Source organism: Trichoderma citrinoviride (genome assembly GCF_003025115.1).
Source record: "Trichoderma citrinoviride strain TUCIM 6016 unplaced genomic scaffold BBK36scaffold_14, whole genome shotgun sequence".
Classification (NCBI taxonomy): Eukaryota; Fungi; Ascomycota; class Sordariomycetes; order Hypocreales; family Hypocreaceae; genus Trichoderma; species Trichoderma citrinoviride.
In genome coordinates, this window is record NW_020194722.1 from 390,030 (window position 1) to 406,182 (window position 16,153).

Genomic DNA, 16,153 nt, shown 5'->3' on the forward strand with positions numbered 1-16,153 from the left:
TGTAACTTTGCACTCCATCACATGAGGCCTCCCCAAATGTCTCTCTTATAACAAGTATCATACGGGGAGGTCTCACCAGTCAAATGTTATAGAGACACATCTCCGCGATCTTAATCCCACATCCCGTCCATGATCGTCCAGATCCTTTCCTCGATCGTCGCTCAGCTGATGCAACCTTGCGCGCCATGCCGCGACCCCCCTGCACGCACTTGCACTTACACTTACATCTAAGCTTGCTTTCACCTACAGTGACACACACAAGATCACATTGTTCCATCACCGTCCATCGTCATGTTGCTTTCAAAATCATCTCATTCCATGCTAAACAAAACATCTGGTATCCAACAAAACTAACTGACATCAATATACGTTCCCTCATCACCCCTATATACAAAAACCCACAACTCGACTTTGTCGTCTAAGCATTCACCATGGCATAGTAGTTCACCGCAGGCTTCTTCACAAAGCTCTTGTCCGCAGCACCAGCACCACCATTGCCCGCCTTGACACTCTCCTCATACGCATCCGACAGCCTCGCCGCGTCCTCGTCCGTAATCTTCAGCTCCGGCACCAACCCCGGCCGCAAGATCTCCGTCACAATCTGCGCCCACTCCCACGGCTCCGCCGTGCCCCCCGGCAGGCTGTTGAAGTACTCCCAGCCCATGACGCCGCCAATCTGCCCGTACTCCTGCACCAGCGAGATGATGGTCGTGTTGAGGTTGCTCGTCGGGATCCACCCCGCGCCGTCCGGCGCCGTCAGCTGGCCCGCCACCACCGTCGCGGGCGAGAAGCCGTTGGCCACGATGCGGTCGTAGTCGCCCGTGTCCGCCATGCTGCCGAAGCCGCTGTAGAACTGCGTGTTGTACCAGTCGATGTCGGCCCCCTGCGCCTGCTGCAGCGTGTTGTAGTCGAAGCCCGACAGGTTGCCGCTGTTCTCGAGCGCCGACGCGACGGGCGCCAGCGTGATGAGGAAGTCGGGCCCAAAGTCGGCCCTCAGCCGCGCGACGAGCCGCGCGATGCCCGCCTGGCTCATCGGCTGCTCGACGTCCAGGTCCATGCCCTGCAGCTGGAAGTTGACAATCACGTCGTGCAGCTGCCCGTAGTAGTGCTCAAACGTGGCGTCGTCGGTCGAGTCCAGCGTCTGCGAGTTGAAGGACCCCGGCGCCGCGCCGCCCACCATGCCCATGACCGTCACGCCCGCCTGCTTCATGCTGATGGTCTCGTTCCAGAGCGTGTAGAAGTGCGGGTCGTCCGGCGGGTAGTCGTTGAGGTGCACCTCGCCGCCCTGGTTGATGTGCAGCGAGCACACAATCAGGTGCGTCAGCGCGATGCCCTTCTCCGTGATGAGCGGCAGCATCGAGATGGGCTGCCCGCTGCTGTCGTGCGTCGTCTGGAAGTACACAATCAGGCGAGGCAGGTCCGTCGGCTCCGCCCGCTGCTGCAGCTCCTTGACCGGCGCCGCCAGCGACAGCGTCGCCAGCAGGGACGCGAGGTAGACGGAGGCCTTCATCGTGGACCGAGAGGGCACAAGTTCAGAGAAGAGTGAGTAGACACGGGGGGGGCCTCTTACACGACGATTCCTCTCATCTCTGTAGACGCCATCAGGCGGGAGCATCTTGTCACTTTATACCTGTAAGCTCAACAGTCCACATGATCCTCCTCCTCACCCTCCTTGCTTCTCCCATTACTAGTATGTAGTAGTATCATCACTCCCGCATAATGCTTGCTCCCTGCCGATGCCACTCTCCAGTCACAAGAGCCCGACTGCATCTAGTACCTTGCCCCGTGCCCACCATGTCCGTCATCTCACTCTACCCAATCCAAGGCACACATATCTTCCCCCTCTTCATTCTCCCCCGAAATAACAACATTCAACCATCATCCATACAGCCATCCACGTCCACCTCACAAGGCCATTCATTCATTCGGCCCTATACACTCGCCAAGGAGACCCCCATTCCCCCCTCTCCTCTATCTACAAATCACGAAAAGGGAAACTCCCTCAGAAGCGCCTCTTCAATCATGCTTCTCTCTCTTACCCCCCTCCCCTCCCCCCCAAGGAAAAAAAGAAAAGGAAAACCAATAGCCCGCATAACATAACCAAATTCCAACAAGGCACAAGGCGCCTTTAGCCATGCTTTGCGATAAGTCATAATCCCAGCTTCTCCCTTGGGAATACCTCGGATTTCCATGATCCTTGCAACCTTCCCGTCTCGGCAATGCGCCAAGCATGGGGAGCCACTCGCGAATTCAATAGATCAAGGAACCCGCCGAGTCTGCCGTCCGGAAACGGGAGGCGGAGAGGGGGAAAGATGAGATACTACTATCAGTATGAAAGAGAAAAAGAGGCGTAGAGGGGAGAGGAAGAGATATGAAAGAGGAAAACAGGCGCCGCTTTTGCCGGGTCTCGTCCGAGCGAGGCAGAAGAGCCGGCCGTCATCTGATAGGACGAAGCCGGTTTATGCTTGGCCCAAGGTTGCATCTCATGCTAAAACCTTATGGTCCAAGAGCCCAATTAGCCGTCGCCGCCAATTTTAACCTCGACGATGGCGCCCGTCCTCCTGTGCGCCATCGCCATGCCTGGCCAATTGGCTCGTGTATTGGCGGTTCTAGTACCTGAAGAGAAAGGGGGAACATGACCATCATTCTTCGTATATGTAATACTTCGTAATTCATCGGGCAGGACGGAGTAGAGCATGGCAAACTATCCCAGAGACAGGGCAAGCATGCAGCAAGAGCGTGCCGGCATGACAAGGCGGCTTGGCATGAGACACGATCTAAATCGTAGCGGGCGCTTGAGCCCTGCCGACCGGTCCCGGCGCGATCCTGGTGAGACTTGGAGCAGCTGAGTCTGGACAGCTGAGTCTGGACTCGGGATCTGTCTTGGAAAAGTCTCGCTGTTTCGCTATAGTGTCTCATAACATCTCGATACAAACATATCCTATGGGGGAACAGAGTGATGAGAACCAACAAGGAGAGAAATGGAGAAAGAAAGAACAGATCCTCCGTAAAACTCTAGCAAGATGCCTGCTTCTTCAATCCAAGCAACGGGGAGCTGCCGCACTTCCAGCCGTGCTTATAGCTCCATTGCAACCTTCCTCAGCTGGTCCGGGAGTTCCAGACCATGAGCGTGGACCTCGAACTTGTCCAACAGCTTCTCCAAGACCTGGCACGACAGTTTAGCCGACTTCATCATCTCCTCATTGCAATAATCTAGCGGTAGAGGCGTGGACACCTGCCCCCTTATGATGGCGGAGAGAATCACGCCTTGAGCTTCGAGCTGCCTCTGAATATTTTCGTTTTGCTTCCAGACCTTGCGTAAAAGGGTGACGTGGGCGAGCTGTACGCCGAACCCCCTGGGATAAGTGTCACCAATCGGTAGCTCCGTCGTCGAGGATTCGCCGTTACTTTTCCCGTCAACTGCCTTGCCGCTGTTTGTCTTCTGGACACGATGCTTCGGCTTCTTGTCCGGCTGTATTGTCTCCTTGCCCTTGCCCTTGCCCTTCGAGGCCTCTTTACGTTTGGCGGCCTCTTTGCGCTTCAGAACTTCGCATTCATGGGTGCGATGAACAAGATAGAGCGCGTCAAGATCGGCCATCTGCCAGAACAAGTTCAGATACACCCCCACCATCCTCGTCATCCTGGATTGGGCCTGTTTGGGTCAAGTGGTTATTCCATCAGCTAGAGTTCCTCTCCGTCAAGAGCTCCAACTCACCTCGATGGCTTCAGCCGGGTCCTTGATGCCGCCGAGCGCAGCCTGTAACGCCTGGTGGCGGGCGAATCGTAGTTGAGTTGACACGAGCTCGGAAGGCGTGAAGCCACCCTGCCCATTTTGACTCAACTCCGTGTCTGTCGTTGCACAACCCTTCGGAGCGCTTACCTATGTGCACTCTTTGCCGTCGTAGATACACTCGACACAGCTCTTGGGCCCGTTATCATCCTTCCCTGGTCTATAATCAGCATAGCAAACATCACGGCCAGAAGTAGACGACCACTGGGCAATCAGTCATCATCACATACAAATGTAGTTCAGGCACATCCGTGTCGCATCGCCATCTTGGATATGAAACAAGCACCGTAAACAGGGCGCCGCGCTGGAGATTGTCAGCGTCAACATGAATTTACCATCCTGCACCCGGAGAGCGGGTTGATCGACGACGCACTTCATTGCAAGGCGGCTCATGGAAAAGCTAGGGTCGCAGACGTCCAGCATGCGATCGAATTTCACAGAGGTTTTGCCCGAAGATTTCTCTCCTGCAAAGAGCTTGTCGTGGTCGCAAACGCCCGGGTGCGAGCACTTGGGAGCCTGACCGTAATCCTCGGGCTCAACCGTGTTGGCGATGACCAACGCTTGACTGTAGTTGGTGGTGAAGACGCGGTGGTCATCAGTAAACGAGCGTTTGCTAGAGGGAGGCATGGTGGCCAGCGGGAAGAGAGGATGTAGCAGAGCCCAGTTGTGAATAGATAGTTGGAACGAACGAGAGAGCGAGCAAGGGTCAAGAGAGGTAACAATATGAGATAAGGACGTGGTACACACATAGCCTTTCGGAGGTGGAAGAGAGAGGCTGTCAGCATGTGCTCGTTCAGTTGAGCTGGGCGAATGGAGGAGACATGCCACTGCCATTCTCGGTCTGGAGTAAGCTTTGAAACTGCCGGAAAGAGGGACGTCACAGGTCAACGAGGGATAAGAGGGTGGCAGGCAGGAACTACTCTATATAAGGTAGACGAAAATTGGGTAGAGGTATATAGGGAGTAGTGCTACAAGGACATGGTATCATGACAGTGAACAAGTTAAGTGGTTGAAAGGATATGATCAAGCAACTCCAGGTAGTAGCAGTGCGTGGGTAGTAAGATGTAGATTATCATCAAAGACTCTGGCATGACTCCATGAGCAGGCAGTATATACAGATGGAACAAACAGGCAGAAAACAGGTGCTTGTTGTGAAGCCCTCTCATGGTATTTACCAAGACTCTAAATCGCACCGCGTTGTGCAGTCTTCACGTCTAACTAGTAACTGAAAAACCTCTCCCACATCGTGGTGTATGTTGAACTGGAAGAAAAAAAGAAAAAGCAACATGGACCCCATACGCCGTGATTAACCCCATGGAAGCGCTCTGGCATTCCATAATTTCCCTCTTATTCACATTAGCATCTCATAAGTGTGCGCCTTTTTTCCGCTGCCGGTGGACAGTTGGTGTCTGAAATGGTCATTGTCCGCGTGGTCATCCACTTAGACCTTGCCGAAGATGGAGGTCATCAGGACCCTGGTGACACGGTACGGGTCGGCGTTGGAGGCAGGGCGGCGGTCCTCAAAGTAGCCGCAGCCGCGGGCGGCAGTCTCGCGAGGCACACGGATGGAGGTGCCGCGGTTGGCAACGCCCCAGCTGAACTTGTCCATGGAGCCGGTCTCGCAGTCGCCGGTGAGGCGCTGGTCGTTGTCCTCGCCGTACTCGCTGAGACACTCGATGTGGTGGGGCTCGAGGGCCTTGAGGGCCTCCTCGATGTACTTCATGCCGCCCTCGGCGCGCATCTCCTTGGTGGAGAAGTTGGAGTGCAGGCCGCTGCCGTTCCAGGGGCCCTTGATGGGCTTGGGGTGCAGGGAGACCTTGGCGCCAAACTCCTCGGCGATGCGGGACAGGAAGAATCGGGCAATCCACAGCTGGTCACCCATCTCGATGCCGGTGCAGGGGCCGACCTGGAACTCCCACTGGGCAGGGAGGACCTCGGCGTTGGTACCGGAGATGTTGATGCCGGCATCTGAACAAGATTGCATTAGCCTCTCTTCGAGCGAGACAGCGGAATATCAGGCAGTGTAACTTACAGAGACAGGCCTTGTAGTGGGCCTCGACGACGTCGCGCAGGACGACCTTGCCAGCGCCTACACCGCAGTAGTAGGGGCCCTGACTGTATCAAAGGAGTCAGTAAACGTTCATAGGTGCAACGGGCCAGAACAGGGTGGTGACATACGGAGCAGGGAAACCACCAACGGGCCAGCCATAGGGTCTGTCGTCGGAGTCAAGGAAGGTGTACTCCTGCTCGAGACCGAACCAGGGCTCGTGGTCGGCGTGAGCCTCCATGACCTTGGCGCACTCATGGCGGAAGTTGTACTTGTTGGGGGTGCCGTCGGGGTTCCAGCACTCGGCGAGGACGATGATGTTGGGCGAGCCGCGGAAGGGGTCGTTGAAGACGGCGCAGGGGCGCAGGTAGACGTCTGAGTCGTGGCCAAGAGCCTGGTCGGTAGAGGAGCCGTCGAAGTTCCAGACGGGCAGGTCGGCGACTTCGTACTTCTTGTCCTTGAGCTCGGGGAGCGTCTATTCGGGCATCCAACGTTAGCAGCAGAACAGACAATCGCAGTACACGTTGCGCGCGATGCTTCATCATGGCGTCACCCCCGTCTCCCCCTTGGCCTATCGATCGCCGCCCACGACGATCGATGCCAGACCCGACGCTGGCCGAGTCGTACGGGGCGACGCAAGTCATGGCCAAGACGGAGCGGGTCTCCCGTAGTCCGTGTTGGGTAACGGAACGGAGAGACCGGCGGAGTGTCTTGGGGCTATTTTTGGGAGCGGCGAGGCTGAGCTTGGCAGAAAGGGAGACACGAGTTTGAATTCGTCCCTCGCGTCTCCCGCAAGCAGCCAGACTGAGAGCAAGGAACCAGGTACCGCAGAAGCATCACAGCCAGACGAGAGCGCCCTGAGCGATCCTCGCGCTGAGCCCGTCTCTCCTGCGGCCTGTGAATTCCTGTTCTCAAGCCACACCAAGACGCTTCTTGTGGCGTCATGTTGGCTCCGTCGTCTCCGTTGCCCCGCCACCAAAAACCGGGACAAATCGGGGCCTTGCATGCGCTATGCACGACGATGCACAATGCAGCCGACAGGGGTCGAGATAAGGAAATGCAGAAGAGGCACGTACCCTTGATTTTGATCGAGTGCCGCCGGTTGAGTCGATCCAGACGTACTCGGCCATGATCTTACCCTGCTGGTCGAGCTTGAGATACTTTTGCAGCTGTGTGAAGGGCGCGAAGTCAGCATTGTCGAGTTTCAGTTGCGCGGCTTGTCGGGAACGAAGGGATTCGTACCAGTTCGGTGCGAGACGTTGTGACTGCTCGGTTGGCCTAATTGCGGAATAAAAGTCAGTATCGAGGTGGGAGATGTGCATTGGAGTCTGTAGCAGCGGAGGGAGGCTCACCATGATGGGCGGTTGTGTGTGGTGGTGAGGGAGAGAGAAGAGAAGAAGGACGCGATGCGATGATGAGTTGAATGCGAATGAATGCGATTCAAACAAATAAACTGTTGGATATTATGCTCAAGTAGAAGGAGAGAAGAGAGATCGAGGCCCGGAAGATGCCACGGGCGACGAGGTTTATATGTATCCCCCAGCTGGAAGCAGCAGCACTGGCGATTCTCACCCGTGGGCGGCGCTATGGCAGGAGAGAGTCAGCCAGGCACTGTGCGGTACTGTGCAGCGATGTACTGCCTGGTACTTCGAGGTGGTAGTCCTTTGCTTTGCTATTTTTCTCTGGTAGCAGGTCTCTCGTGTCTTCGACCTTTTCGGAAGATTCCCCTCGTCAAAGAGGTGGACGCAATAAGCGACGCTGCCAGCCAAAACACACTCGATTATCGCAACCAGTTCTTATCTACGGACTCCCTTTGTTGACGAAGCCAGATATTCCTGATATTGACAGTTGGTTTTCCTTTGTCTCGAGGTAGGCACCAAGCTTGCCTGATCAACCATCTGCCTCGTCTGCCGGCATCTACAACTACAAGCAGTTACAGTACCTCATCGACGAGAGCATCTCTACAGTCTTGCTCCATTCGCCCACAACTTGCCCCCCGTATTGTCACACATTGTGGAGTGGCCGAGTATGGAGTTGCTTTGCCACATGAGGACCGGGTCCGGGTCCTGTTATCTTGGTGCCACCTTTGGCTGCTGTGGTAGTGCGGCCCTGGTGGATGGGCCCCGATTATCGCGCGGTAGCGGTACGGAGACAAGGAGGCCATCCCCAGCTGCGGCATCACGATCTACCTGTACTTGTACCTCCATTGCATCACCGGGGGTCTTTGCGCCCAATGGCTTGCAGGTCACGATTCCTGTTTGCCAGACAGCTTGATCCAGAAGCTCTGTGGAAGAAAGCAGGCAGCACTACCTTACTCAGGCTGCCTATTCTCCAGTATAGTACCCTCTTCTTGTTCTCCATCTCATCTTCTCGAGTAAGGAGTATTGACTACCTGTGAGTACCGTGAAGCACTGACAGATCTATTCATCCAGCTCTCCCCAACCCAGCATGGTATTATTAGAACTCGATATCGGCCCAGACTCCCCCCCCTCCCCCTCCCCAAACCTCCCCTCGTAAGAATCCCCGAAAAACTCAAAAAAAGCAATCGTAAATCGCCTGTACTTTTTGCCTCCGTCATCGGTACTTGCGCTGCGCGTCAGCTCGCCCTCCCGTCTACACTGTACGAGGGGGGCTCCTCCCATCCCGCAAAGTACAAGTACCTCGAGTCCCTGATAAGGGGGCTCAGCCAGAGGCCGGTGGTGGCTGCTCGACCGCTAGTCGGGGCCGGATCTGGGCTCTGAGTGGCTGCAGCGCTCGAGGCTTTGCTCATTGAATCGTGTCATTAGATTCTCCAGGATGGAGTTACATGAAAACACCTCACAGAAAGGGCTCGCGCTTCCTGACCAGCTGGGCCAGTGAACCTGCTCCGATTACCATCCGATGACTTGCGATATGACTCTCCAGGGCGGCTTCATTTCACTATCTACCTAGCATTTTGACGATCTGGAACTGCGGAGTTGCTTTTGCAGGGTCTGATCAGTCTGCTGCTGCATCGTTGGGTACGCATTGGCAGTCTGACTGCAGCCGCGAATGCATGTGCTCGCTGGCTGGGGATGACTTTTGCTTCTGTTCAAGTTGCTGTGTACCAGTACCACGGCTATTCCTACCACCGGCAGCCTGCAGCGATTACCCGTAATCTTGATAGTATGGTTAGTTGGTCGGCCAAGCCAGATCTCACGCAAAGGGTCGAGAAGCAGCCACTCAGCCGTCACGGCCCCGAGGCTGTGCGCCCCAAACCAGCTGAGCTGAGCCACGGTCCGGTACAGAAGAACGAAGTGGCTCTCGGTACTGTGACCGAACCTTGGCTTGGGAAGTGCTTCTAAAAGGGTATCCCAGCGGGAGTCATTGCGAGAAACCTCGGGCGACGCGTCCAGGCGACGGCGTTTCCGCGTCTTTAGCTCAGGAACTCGCGCCGCCCTTGGCAACCCGCATAGTATCTGGGCACTGCTACGGTACGGACTGACGAGGTCAACTGGCTGGCAGTTGGCGGTATTACGGGCCACCAAGCCCATCCATCTCACAGCTGTGCCTGTTTCGAGGCGGTGGCATGAGCCCAGAACAAGCTTCCACGTATTTTTGGTTTTCTTTTACGTTATGATTTAGGCGTTGGATCGAATCGGCTTATGCCGAGTGTACGATATGTCAGGGACGTGTCACCACAAGCATGGCTGCCGGTAGTACTGCGACGGCGGGAGCAACGAGCAGTAGCACGGGGCTGGCTGCTTGCTATCTGTCGCGTCCAGGAGAAGCCTCCATCATCAGGGCGCAAGAAAGGAGAAGAGGCAAGGTCTTGCCGGTTGTTTGTACGTACGAGATATGCGGCTGCCGTGGTCCGTTCGCCGCTTGAGGGCATCGTATCGCAGCGCATCACGAGGATCCCCGTGAGCTTTTCGGCTCCGTGTCTACAGCACAGTACAGCCGTCTCTGGCCGTGTGCGTCCGCAAGCGGCAGTCTGACATGTGAGCACAGTGCAGAGGCAGCCTCCCGGCTTGTACAGGACCAGCGGGCTTCAGCTGAGCCAGAGACAAAATTTCCCACGCAAGGGAGAAAGGACGAACGAAGAACGTGAACCCGAGGAGACGGCCGATCCCAGCTCGACCTTTGTTTCGGTTCCTCGCTTTCGGCTGCAGTTTGAGCCGCTTGGGCAGCCAGAGAGAAAATCGACCGAACCGCGGATGCTGATGCAACGCTTGGCTCCCTGCTTGCGGCAGAAGGGAGACTATTACCATGTACATGTAATACCTCTTTGAGGATGCAACCCGTTACAGAAGGCATGTCACCAACGATTGGAGGCTCAGAAACGCCAGAGACAACAGCCTTGCGACGGCGAGCCACTGGTAGCACATGCAAAACAAATCCCCTCCAACTACTCCGTACCACCTCGTCCTCTTTCCCCCTGTCCACCATCACCACTGTGTACAGTCCCTTACCATGGGCTTCACGAACGCAGCTGATCACAATCCGCTTCCATCTAGGCCAATTCTTCCTCGATGCCCTCGCGATATCACTCTCGACGAACTCCCCTATCGACAGTACATGGCAGACCTGCCCCATACCGTACCCGATCGATGCCACAGCCACGGAGTACAAGGAACTTACAGCGTCTCTCCAGCCATGTCCCCGAAAGGCTCATGACACACTAGCCGCCACATTCCAGGGTCTTCTTATCGTCCGCTGCTCATTGGCCGCGCATCCCCGGATTCTTCCTAAGGATAGTATTCCTCCCATCAACCGCGCAAACAGCGTCCACACACACACACACACAAAACGAAAGGGAAAAAGCAGAGAAAAATTTCAAGAGCAAGGGCCTGACCCCGAGTTTCTAGCCGCTGTGGGGGTTGCTCTTTCGATAGTGATCTGATCCTTGGCTGAAGATTGAATCTTGTGACGGACAAAAGCCTCCCCCAGACACATCCCCCGAAATCGCTCAGGCGGAGCGGGAGGGAGGTTCCATCTCCAGAAAACGGGTCCGGTCTCGAAGAGCTTGTCGCCGCATACGAGTAGCTGCAGTCTCTTTAACGCGTGGGGAAAGAAGGGAAAAAAGCGATTGACTTTGCCTGAATTGCAAATTGTCCGGTTCGTCGGCTGCTCTCTGTCTCTGTCTCTGGCTGTCCCAGCTATTTGGCCGGGCCACGAGGACATGCATTCTGCAGATGTAACGCATGCCTCCCACGCAACGATTTCACCCCCAAGCACTTGAAAATTCTGATGGCCCCCAAAGCTTGATGGTGTGATATGCCTCAATCTTTGGGTGAATGCAACATGTAAAAGAATGCGCCGTACCAAGTACATGCGAAGGAGGTGCGTGAAGCCATCATAACGTGACCTCGCGGCACCACCTCACCAACAAATCATATCCAGTCGGTTCATCATGACAAGATACGCCGTATCGTATGTATGTAAAGTGACAGGCCTCCACATGAGCGGGCTATCCCGGCACGGCAAACCAACAGCCTGGAAAGTCCTGTGTCACACATCGGGCGAGAGTGAAACCGAACCCCATTGAGGCGCGCTCACGAGGAGCAGGACCCCTTCGATGAAGCAATCGTACACTGCGAATCCGGAAAATGCATCTGCCGATCCGGGGTTCTTGATGTGCTTATGGCATCATTGGCGGCTCGTCGATCCGGTCATTTGGATACCTTTGGAGCCTGTTTGGACACATGCAGTGGCGAACACGAACGACACGATGGCTCGGTTCAGCCACTCAGCAACACCAAGGCCAGTCAGCAAGCCATCGAGGCGTAGACGAACGTACGTACGAGGGGAGGAAGCACTATTTCGAAAGACAACAATTTGCTTGTAACCTTTTTTGCTCTCTCTGTGTTGCTTATACGTATTACCGATTACTGTTGCGGTGTGTTGTAGGTTATGGAGCAGCACATGGATGCAGTTTCGCATGAGTTGTTGCCGGCCTTGTGTCAGCTCGCCCTGTTGATCCCTTGTTGAAAAGTGTTGTAATGTCATAGCAAACAAATCACCATGGGCACTATTCTCCAGGACCGAAAACAAGTTTAGAGACAATGCTAATAGAACCATCAATGATGAAATATCGTTGCCAATCCAAAGACTAATGACTAACAACATCCTCACCCCTGCCCACCAAGCAGAAAACGTCATACGCGTATCGTCCGTCAATCAACCAGCAGAATCTCCCATCTCATCTCATCTCCCCGTCTCCTCAAAATACAATAACGCGGAGTTAGCCTTGCGTCGCCGTTGCAGATACTAACGTTATAATGTCAGCCCTTGGGGAAGAAAGTTCGTTCTATTTTCAGACGCACGACGAATCGCAGGTTCGGGCCATCGGCTTCGAGGGCGACGGGCCCCCTGCTAATCTGTTGCTAAACGAGGCGAGTTGCCTTTAGAGCTTACTTTCGGCGACCCCCTTCTGTGATGCTTCATGGCGCGCTGTTAGAGACTGGGGAAGAAGGTGGCTCGGGAATGCTCGCTCTTTGCTGTTACAAGTCCATATCAGAGGAACAAGTTTATCGATATATGTCCATGAAGACTTCTTCTTTAGGTGTTTCGATCACGTCTCTGGGCCGAGATATCGTGCGCTTAAGATGGCTACCCTAACATCGTGGCGTCTCCATCAGCATCGTGGCCTTGGCTCCTGATAGCCTGGCTCAAGAAAGTCCGAACCAAAGCGAATCAGCCCTTGCAATTGAGTTCTCTGACCAAGCTACCGATGCTCGGTGTCATCAAGCTCAAACCCAACCGGAGCTGTTCTGCTGCCCAGGCTGACCTTACAACTGGGATAGCCGCCGCCCTACCCGTATGCCCCTGTCCCCGTAATCCAGCTGTTGGAATCAATATCTGGAGTGTTGATTTGCTTGGGAACCCCCTATGTATATAAGGTCGTACACCATCGTGTTTAGCTGCCAGACAGCCTCGTGCTCTGGCATACATACTTGAGAATAACAAGGAACCAGTGCTTTCTGAGCCTTTCGAACATCTGAACGATCTCAAACATCATGTCTCGCGTCATTGACAGACTTCCCACCCCAGAAAAGGTGAAGGAGAAGAAGGTCATTGTCCTCAGCCGCAGCCGGTATGTTACCTTGGCTTGTTTGACCCCATCCATCGCGCCATCTCTCTGATATATGACAGTGTCGGCACCTTTTCTCTATATCAGGGCCTCCAGAAGCTCGGCTACACTCCATATCACATGTACGAAGTGGTTACCCACGGAACCACCCACCTCGCCCTCTTCGAGGAGTCTATCCGCTGCAAATACCAAGGCATCGGGAAGCCGTATGGCAAGGCCGAGTTTGACAAGTGGCTCGCCAACTACGACGTATGTTGAAAGCCTCAAAAGCAAGTTACGTGTATTAACAAGTTCTTTCGAAAGGCAATTGTCGAGATCCCGCAGTTCTTCATTGAAGAGTTCATCGAGTTCTACCCGAATGCGAAATTCATACTCGTCGAGCGCGATGTCAACGCCTGGGAACGATCGCTGAACAATACCATTGCCGGCATTCTCAAAGCTTGCCATTCTTTCCCTATGAACTTCACTCAGTACTTTGATCCGTGGGTCAAGGCATTCGTCGGCCTTCACCTTGCCTTTGAAGAAGTCATCTTCCACAATAAGGGCATGGAAGGCGGCATGGAAGAGGCCAAAAAGGACAGCATCCTCGAGTATGTTTTGTTTCCGTCTCCTTCGTCCCTCATGGGTGATATTCGATAGCTAACCCGGGATATGATATTATAGCGCGCAAAAGGTCAAAAGATTGGTCCCAAAGGACCGACTCCTTTGTTGCACCCTCGAAGGCGGATTTGGCTGGGAGCAAATCTGTCCCTTCCTCGGAAAAGAGATTCCAAAGGACCCGTACCCCAGAGGCAACGCACCTGCGCAGTTCCAGGAGCTTGTTAACCATAACATTACTCCTCAGATAAAGGCCTCGATGGTAAAGGCAGCTGGGACACTGCTGGTGCCGCTGGTGGGCGTGGGGATGCTGGCATATATGAAGTGGTGACGAGATGAAAATGGGCGGTGATTCCAAGGGCTGGACCCCTTGTGACGTTGTTTATTGTGCGGGCCGGCATGGGACGTTGAGATTAACTTTTCTTAAGTAGTTCGCTAAGACAGGTTGGAGTGTGGTTAGTAATAATATAATTCTTTGTTGAGCCATTCAAGCTGTTTTGGGTTCAACCTTGACCTAGATCGTGAAGGTTTATCGTTTATCGGTTTCTAACCAATCCAAGTCCTCTCAAGATCCGCCTTCCGTTTCTGGTTCCCACTATTCCACTCTTCCTCGCCCTTTGGTAGAGTCACGATCATCCTGCAAGGTACCTCAGCCTCATTCTACTCTCTACCTTAAGGTACTAGGCATCCAGGGCTACCCTTCCATCTTATATCGACCATTACCGTACTACAATGGCATACTCGAATCGTTCAGGTTTGAGGTCAGATGGCGTAAATCCATTGCGTACTGCCGATTGTCAACTCAGGTAGAATGCACGTAGCCACAAAGCCTCTCTGAAGTTTAGCTCGCGTAGCTTTGACGAAGAATCAATCAAATTGTTCGTAACTCTGATCATGTCCGTTGAGCGGATGCAAATACCGTATTGGCTGCGAACCTATGTGAATAACAAGACCCAGTCAAAGTGAGGCGAACAAATTCTGGGCAAAAACTGAACTCAAGGCATCCGTGTGCGGTGAAGACTGCCTGGCAGAACAGACTTGTTGGGGCGTTTCCTCGTGGCAGCTGCCCATATCTGCCCGTCTGCTCAAGCCATCTTCCATCTTCCAATCTTCCCACCTTCACCACAACTCAATCTTTCTCTGCTCGTCCCTGCTCGTCCAAAATCTTTGCATCAAGCAATCTATTCCCCTGCCCTTCTTCTCGCGAAATCTCGTCGTCCTTCGACCCCCTTTAACCAAGATCTTACCATCAACCAAGGTTCCTCCTTTTCCGCCGCCCCCGACAATGCACCAGCAAAAAGTCAAGGCGGGCTCGAAGACCCTCAAGACCCTCAAGGAAATCGAGCGAGAGCTCGAGTACTTTGGCCTCACCAACCAGGGCGCTGCATGCATTGTGCGCTTCGCCAATACCCTCAAGAGTGTCCGCAAGCTTCGCTCCTCCCACATCCTCCTGTTGACTCCTAGCCGCCGCCTCCATCCTCCTTCTCCGCTTTCCCAGCACGCCTGGAACCAAGACGAGATCGAAGATGAATTTCCTGCTTCTGCTGGCGTAGAGGAGATCGAGGATGCCTCCTCCTCCCACGTCGACGAGGCTTCCCACGCTGCTGAGGAGGCTGTTACTGTTGGTCCGCCCGCTCATTTTTCTCGAAACACTTCCCGTCTTCAGGGGTCGGCTCTTGTTGACTTCTCTTGGCTGACTCCTCTGATCTCTTTGAGAGGGGAGTCCAACGCCGCTGTCGACAATGCCTCCTTTTAAACATGATGGAATCGTCCTCGCTGACCCGCATTGCGTTTAGAGTTAGTAACTTGATTTCTTCCGCGAGATCCTGCCCTCGACGACTATTTCGGCCGGTGTCGCTCTTCCTTTTACCGAAGCTGAAGCCAAAGCTGAAGCTGCATAAGACGAAGAGCGACGACCCCTTGAACAAGAACGACAATGGAACAGGGGAGGTGATGGAACATTGAATGCAGTCAGGCAAGGACGACAAGGGATGGATGGAATCTTATCGGTTATTATTTTGGCGTTTGGGACGGATCTTTCTTTACAGGTTTTAGCTACGGATTGCATCATGCAAGCATGTCTTCTATGACTTCTAGCTCTGACAACACATGGCTGACTATTTCGTCCATCTCTTCCCTTCCACTCTACAACCGCTTGATTGCGTAGACAGCTGTAGAAAGTTGGTGTGGCAGCTGTGGCAGGCTCATCACTGTTCTTTCTGTTGGGGCTGACTCCTTGGTCGGACCCTTCATGATGCTAGCGTTGCAAAATTATCAGAACTCCTGCCGGCAGCATGCGTGACCCTTGTTCTAAGGTAGAGGTATAGGCCACTCTGTGGTGTCCATCTCTCGAGAAAGGAGCGAATCCAAACCTTCAAGAGCTCTCCACGTTTTTGCTAACCTACGCCGCGGGGAGATGGCTGAGGACCTCGATCAACTCTGGTTCATAGAGGCTTTCGTAGACGGCCTGGTCGATTTTGGCTTCTCGAAATGGCTGCGGTGATGTTTAGAGAGGATAATATACGGCGACAGTACCCTTCTTGACATGAAGATGAAGTATGGGAAAGCCTAGCCCTTTCCCTTGGTCTGAGAGTAGCACGCGTCTCGATGATGGGTTGTTCAAATGATGCCAAAGGCATTGCTTTGGTGCAGAGCCGTTGGGGTCTGA

The 16,153-nt window shown here is 54.1% G+C and overlaps 5 protein-coding genes across 5 annotated transcripts; 2 read left to right on the top strand and 3 right to left on the bottom strand.

Moving 5' to 3' along the window:
* Positions 1 to 418: 418 nt before the first annotated feature.
* Positions 419 to 1,510, bottom strand: BBK36DRAFT_1144166 (glycoside hydrolase family 18 protein; the record flags this gene model as incomplete). The annotated part of the gene is made up of 1 exon (XM_024893654.1): positions 419 to 1,510. The coding sequence occupies one exon, from the start codon at positions 1,508 to 1,510 to the stop codon at positions 419 to 421; it is 1,092 nt and encodes a 363-aa protein (XP_024746427.1).
* Positions 1,511 to 3,076: 1,566 nt separating this feature from the next.
* BBK36DRAFT_1127354 (hypothetical protein) lies at positions 3,077 to 4,417 on the bottom strand (the record flags this gene model as incomplete). Its single annotated transcript, XM_024891490.1, has 5 exons — positions 3,077 to 3,598; positions 3,716 to 3,836; positions 3,891 to 3,945; positions 4,021 to 4,094; positions 4,164 to 4,417. 5 exons carry the CDS (start codon positions 4,415 to 4,417, stop codon positions 3,077 to 3,079), a joined length of 1,026 nt encoding a protein of 341 aa, XP_024746428.1.
* A 598-nt stretch (positions 4,418 to 5,015) lies between these two features.
* BBK36DRAFT_169880 (hypothetical protein) lies at positions 5,016 to 7,405 on the bottom strand. The gene is given in 9 exon segments (XM_024897833.1): positions 5,016 to 5,036; positions 5,067 to 5,175; positions 5,210 to 5,758; positions 5,823 to 5,905; positions 5,969 to 6,312; positions 6,914 to 7,006; positions 7,080 to 7,115; positions 7,190 to 7,244; positions 7,257 to 7,405. The coding sequence occupies 6 exon segments, from the start codon at positions 7,190 to 7,192 to the stop codon at positions 5,232 to 5,234; spliced, it is 1,086 nt and encodes a 361-aa protein (XP_024746429.1). The 5' UTR covers positions 7,193 to 7,244; positions 7,257 to 7,405; the 3' UTR covers positions 5,016 to 5,036; positions 5,067 to 5,175; positions 5,210 to 5,231.
* Positions 7,406 to 12,814: 5,409 nt separating this feature from the next.
* On the top strand, positions 12,815 to 13,816 carry BBK36DRAFT_1127129 (hypothetical protein; the record flags this gene model as incomplete). The annotated part of the gene is made up of 4 exons (XM_024891465.1): positions 12,815 to 12,891; positions 12,951 to 13,137; positions 13,192 to 13,478; positions 13,552 to 13,816. The coding sequence occupies 4 exons, from the start codon at positions 12,815 to 12,817 to the stop codon at positions 13,814 to 13,816; spliced, it is 816 nt and encodes a 271-aa protein (XP_024746430.1).
* Positions 13,817 to 14,770: 954 nt separating this feature from the next.
* BBK36DRAFT_1127113 (hypothetical protein) lies at positions 14,771 to 15,241 on the top strand (the record flags this gene model as incomplete). The annotated part of the gene is made up of 1 exon (XM_024891463.1): positions 14,771 to 15,241. The coding sequence occupies one exon, from the start codon at positions 14,771 to 14,773 to the stop codon at positions 15,239 to 15,241; it is 471 nt and encodes a 156-aa protein (XP_024746431.1).
* Between the last annotated feature and the right edge of the window lie 912 nt (positions 15,242 to 16,153).

Excerpts from the sequence above, each read along its gene's own strand:
- BBK36DRAFT_169880 (XM_024897833.1), bottom strand. Across the intron at positions 7,007-7,079 it reads CAACGTCTCGCACCGAACTG|CTGCAAAAGTATCTCAAGCT; the intron begins GTACGAATCCCT and ends CCCTTCACACAG. Across the intron at positions 5,759-5,822 it reads CCACTACAAGGCCTGTCTCT|ATGCCGGCATCAACATCTCC; the intron begins GTAAGTTACACT and ends AATCTTGTTCAG.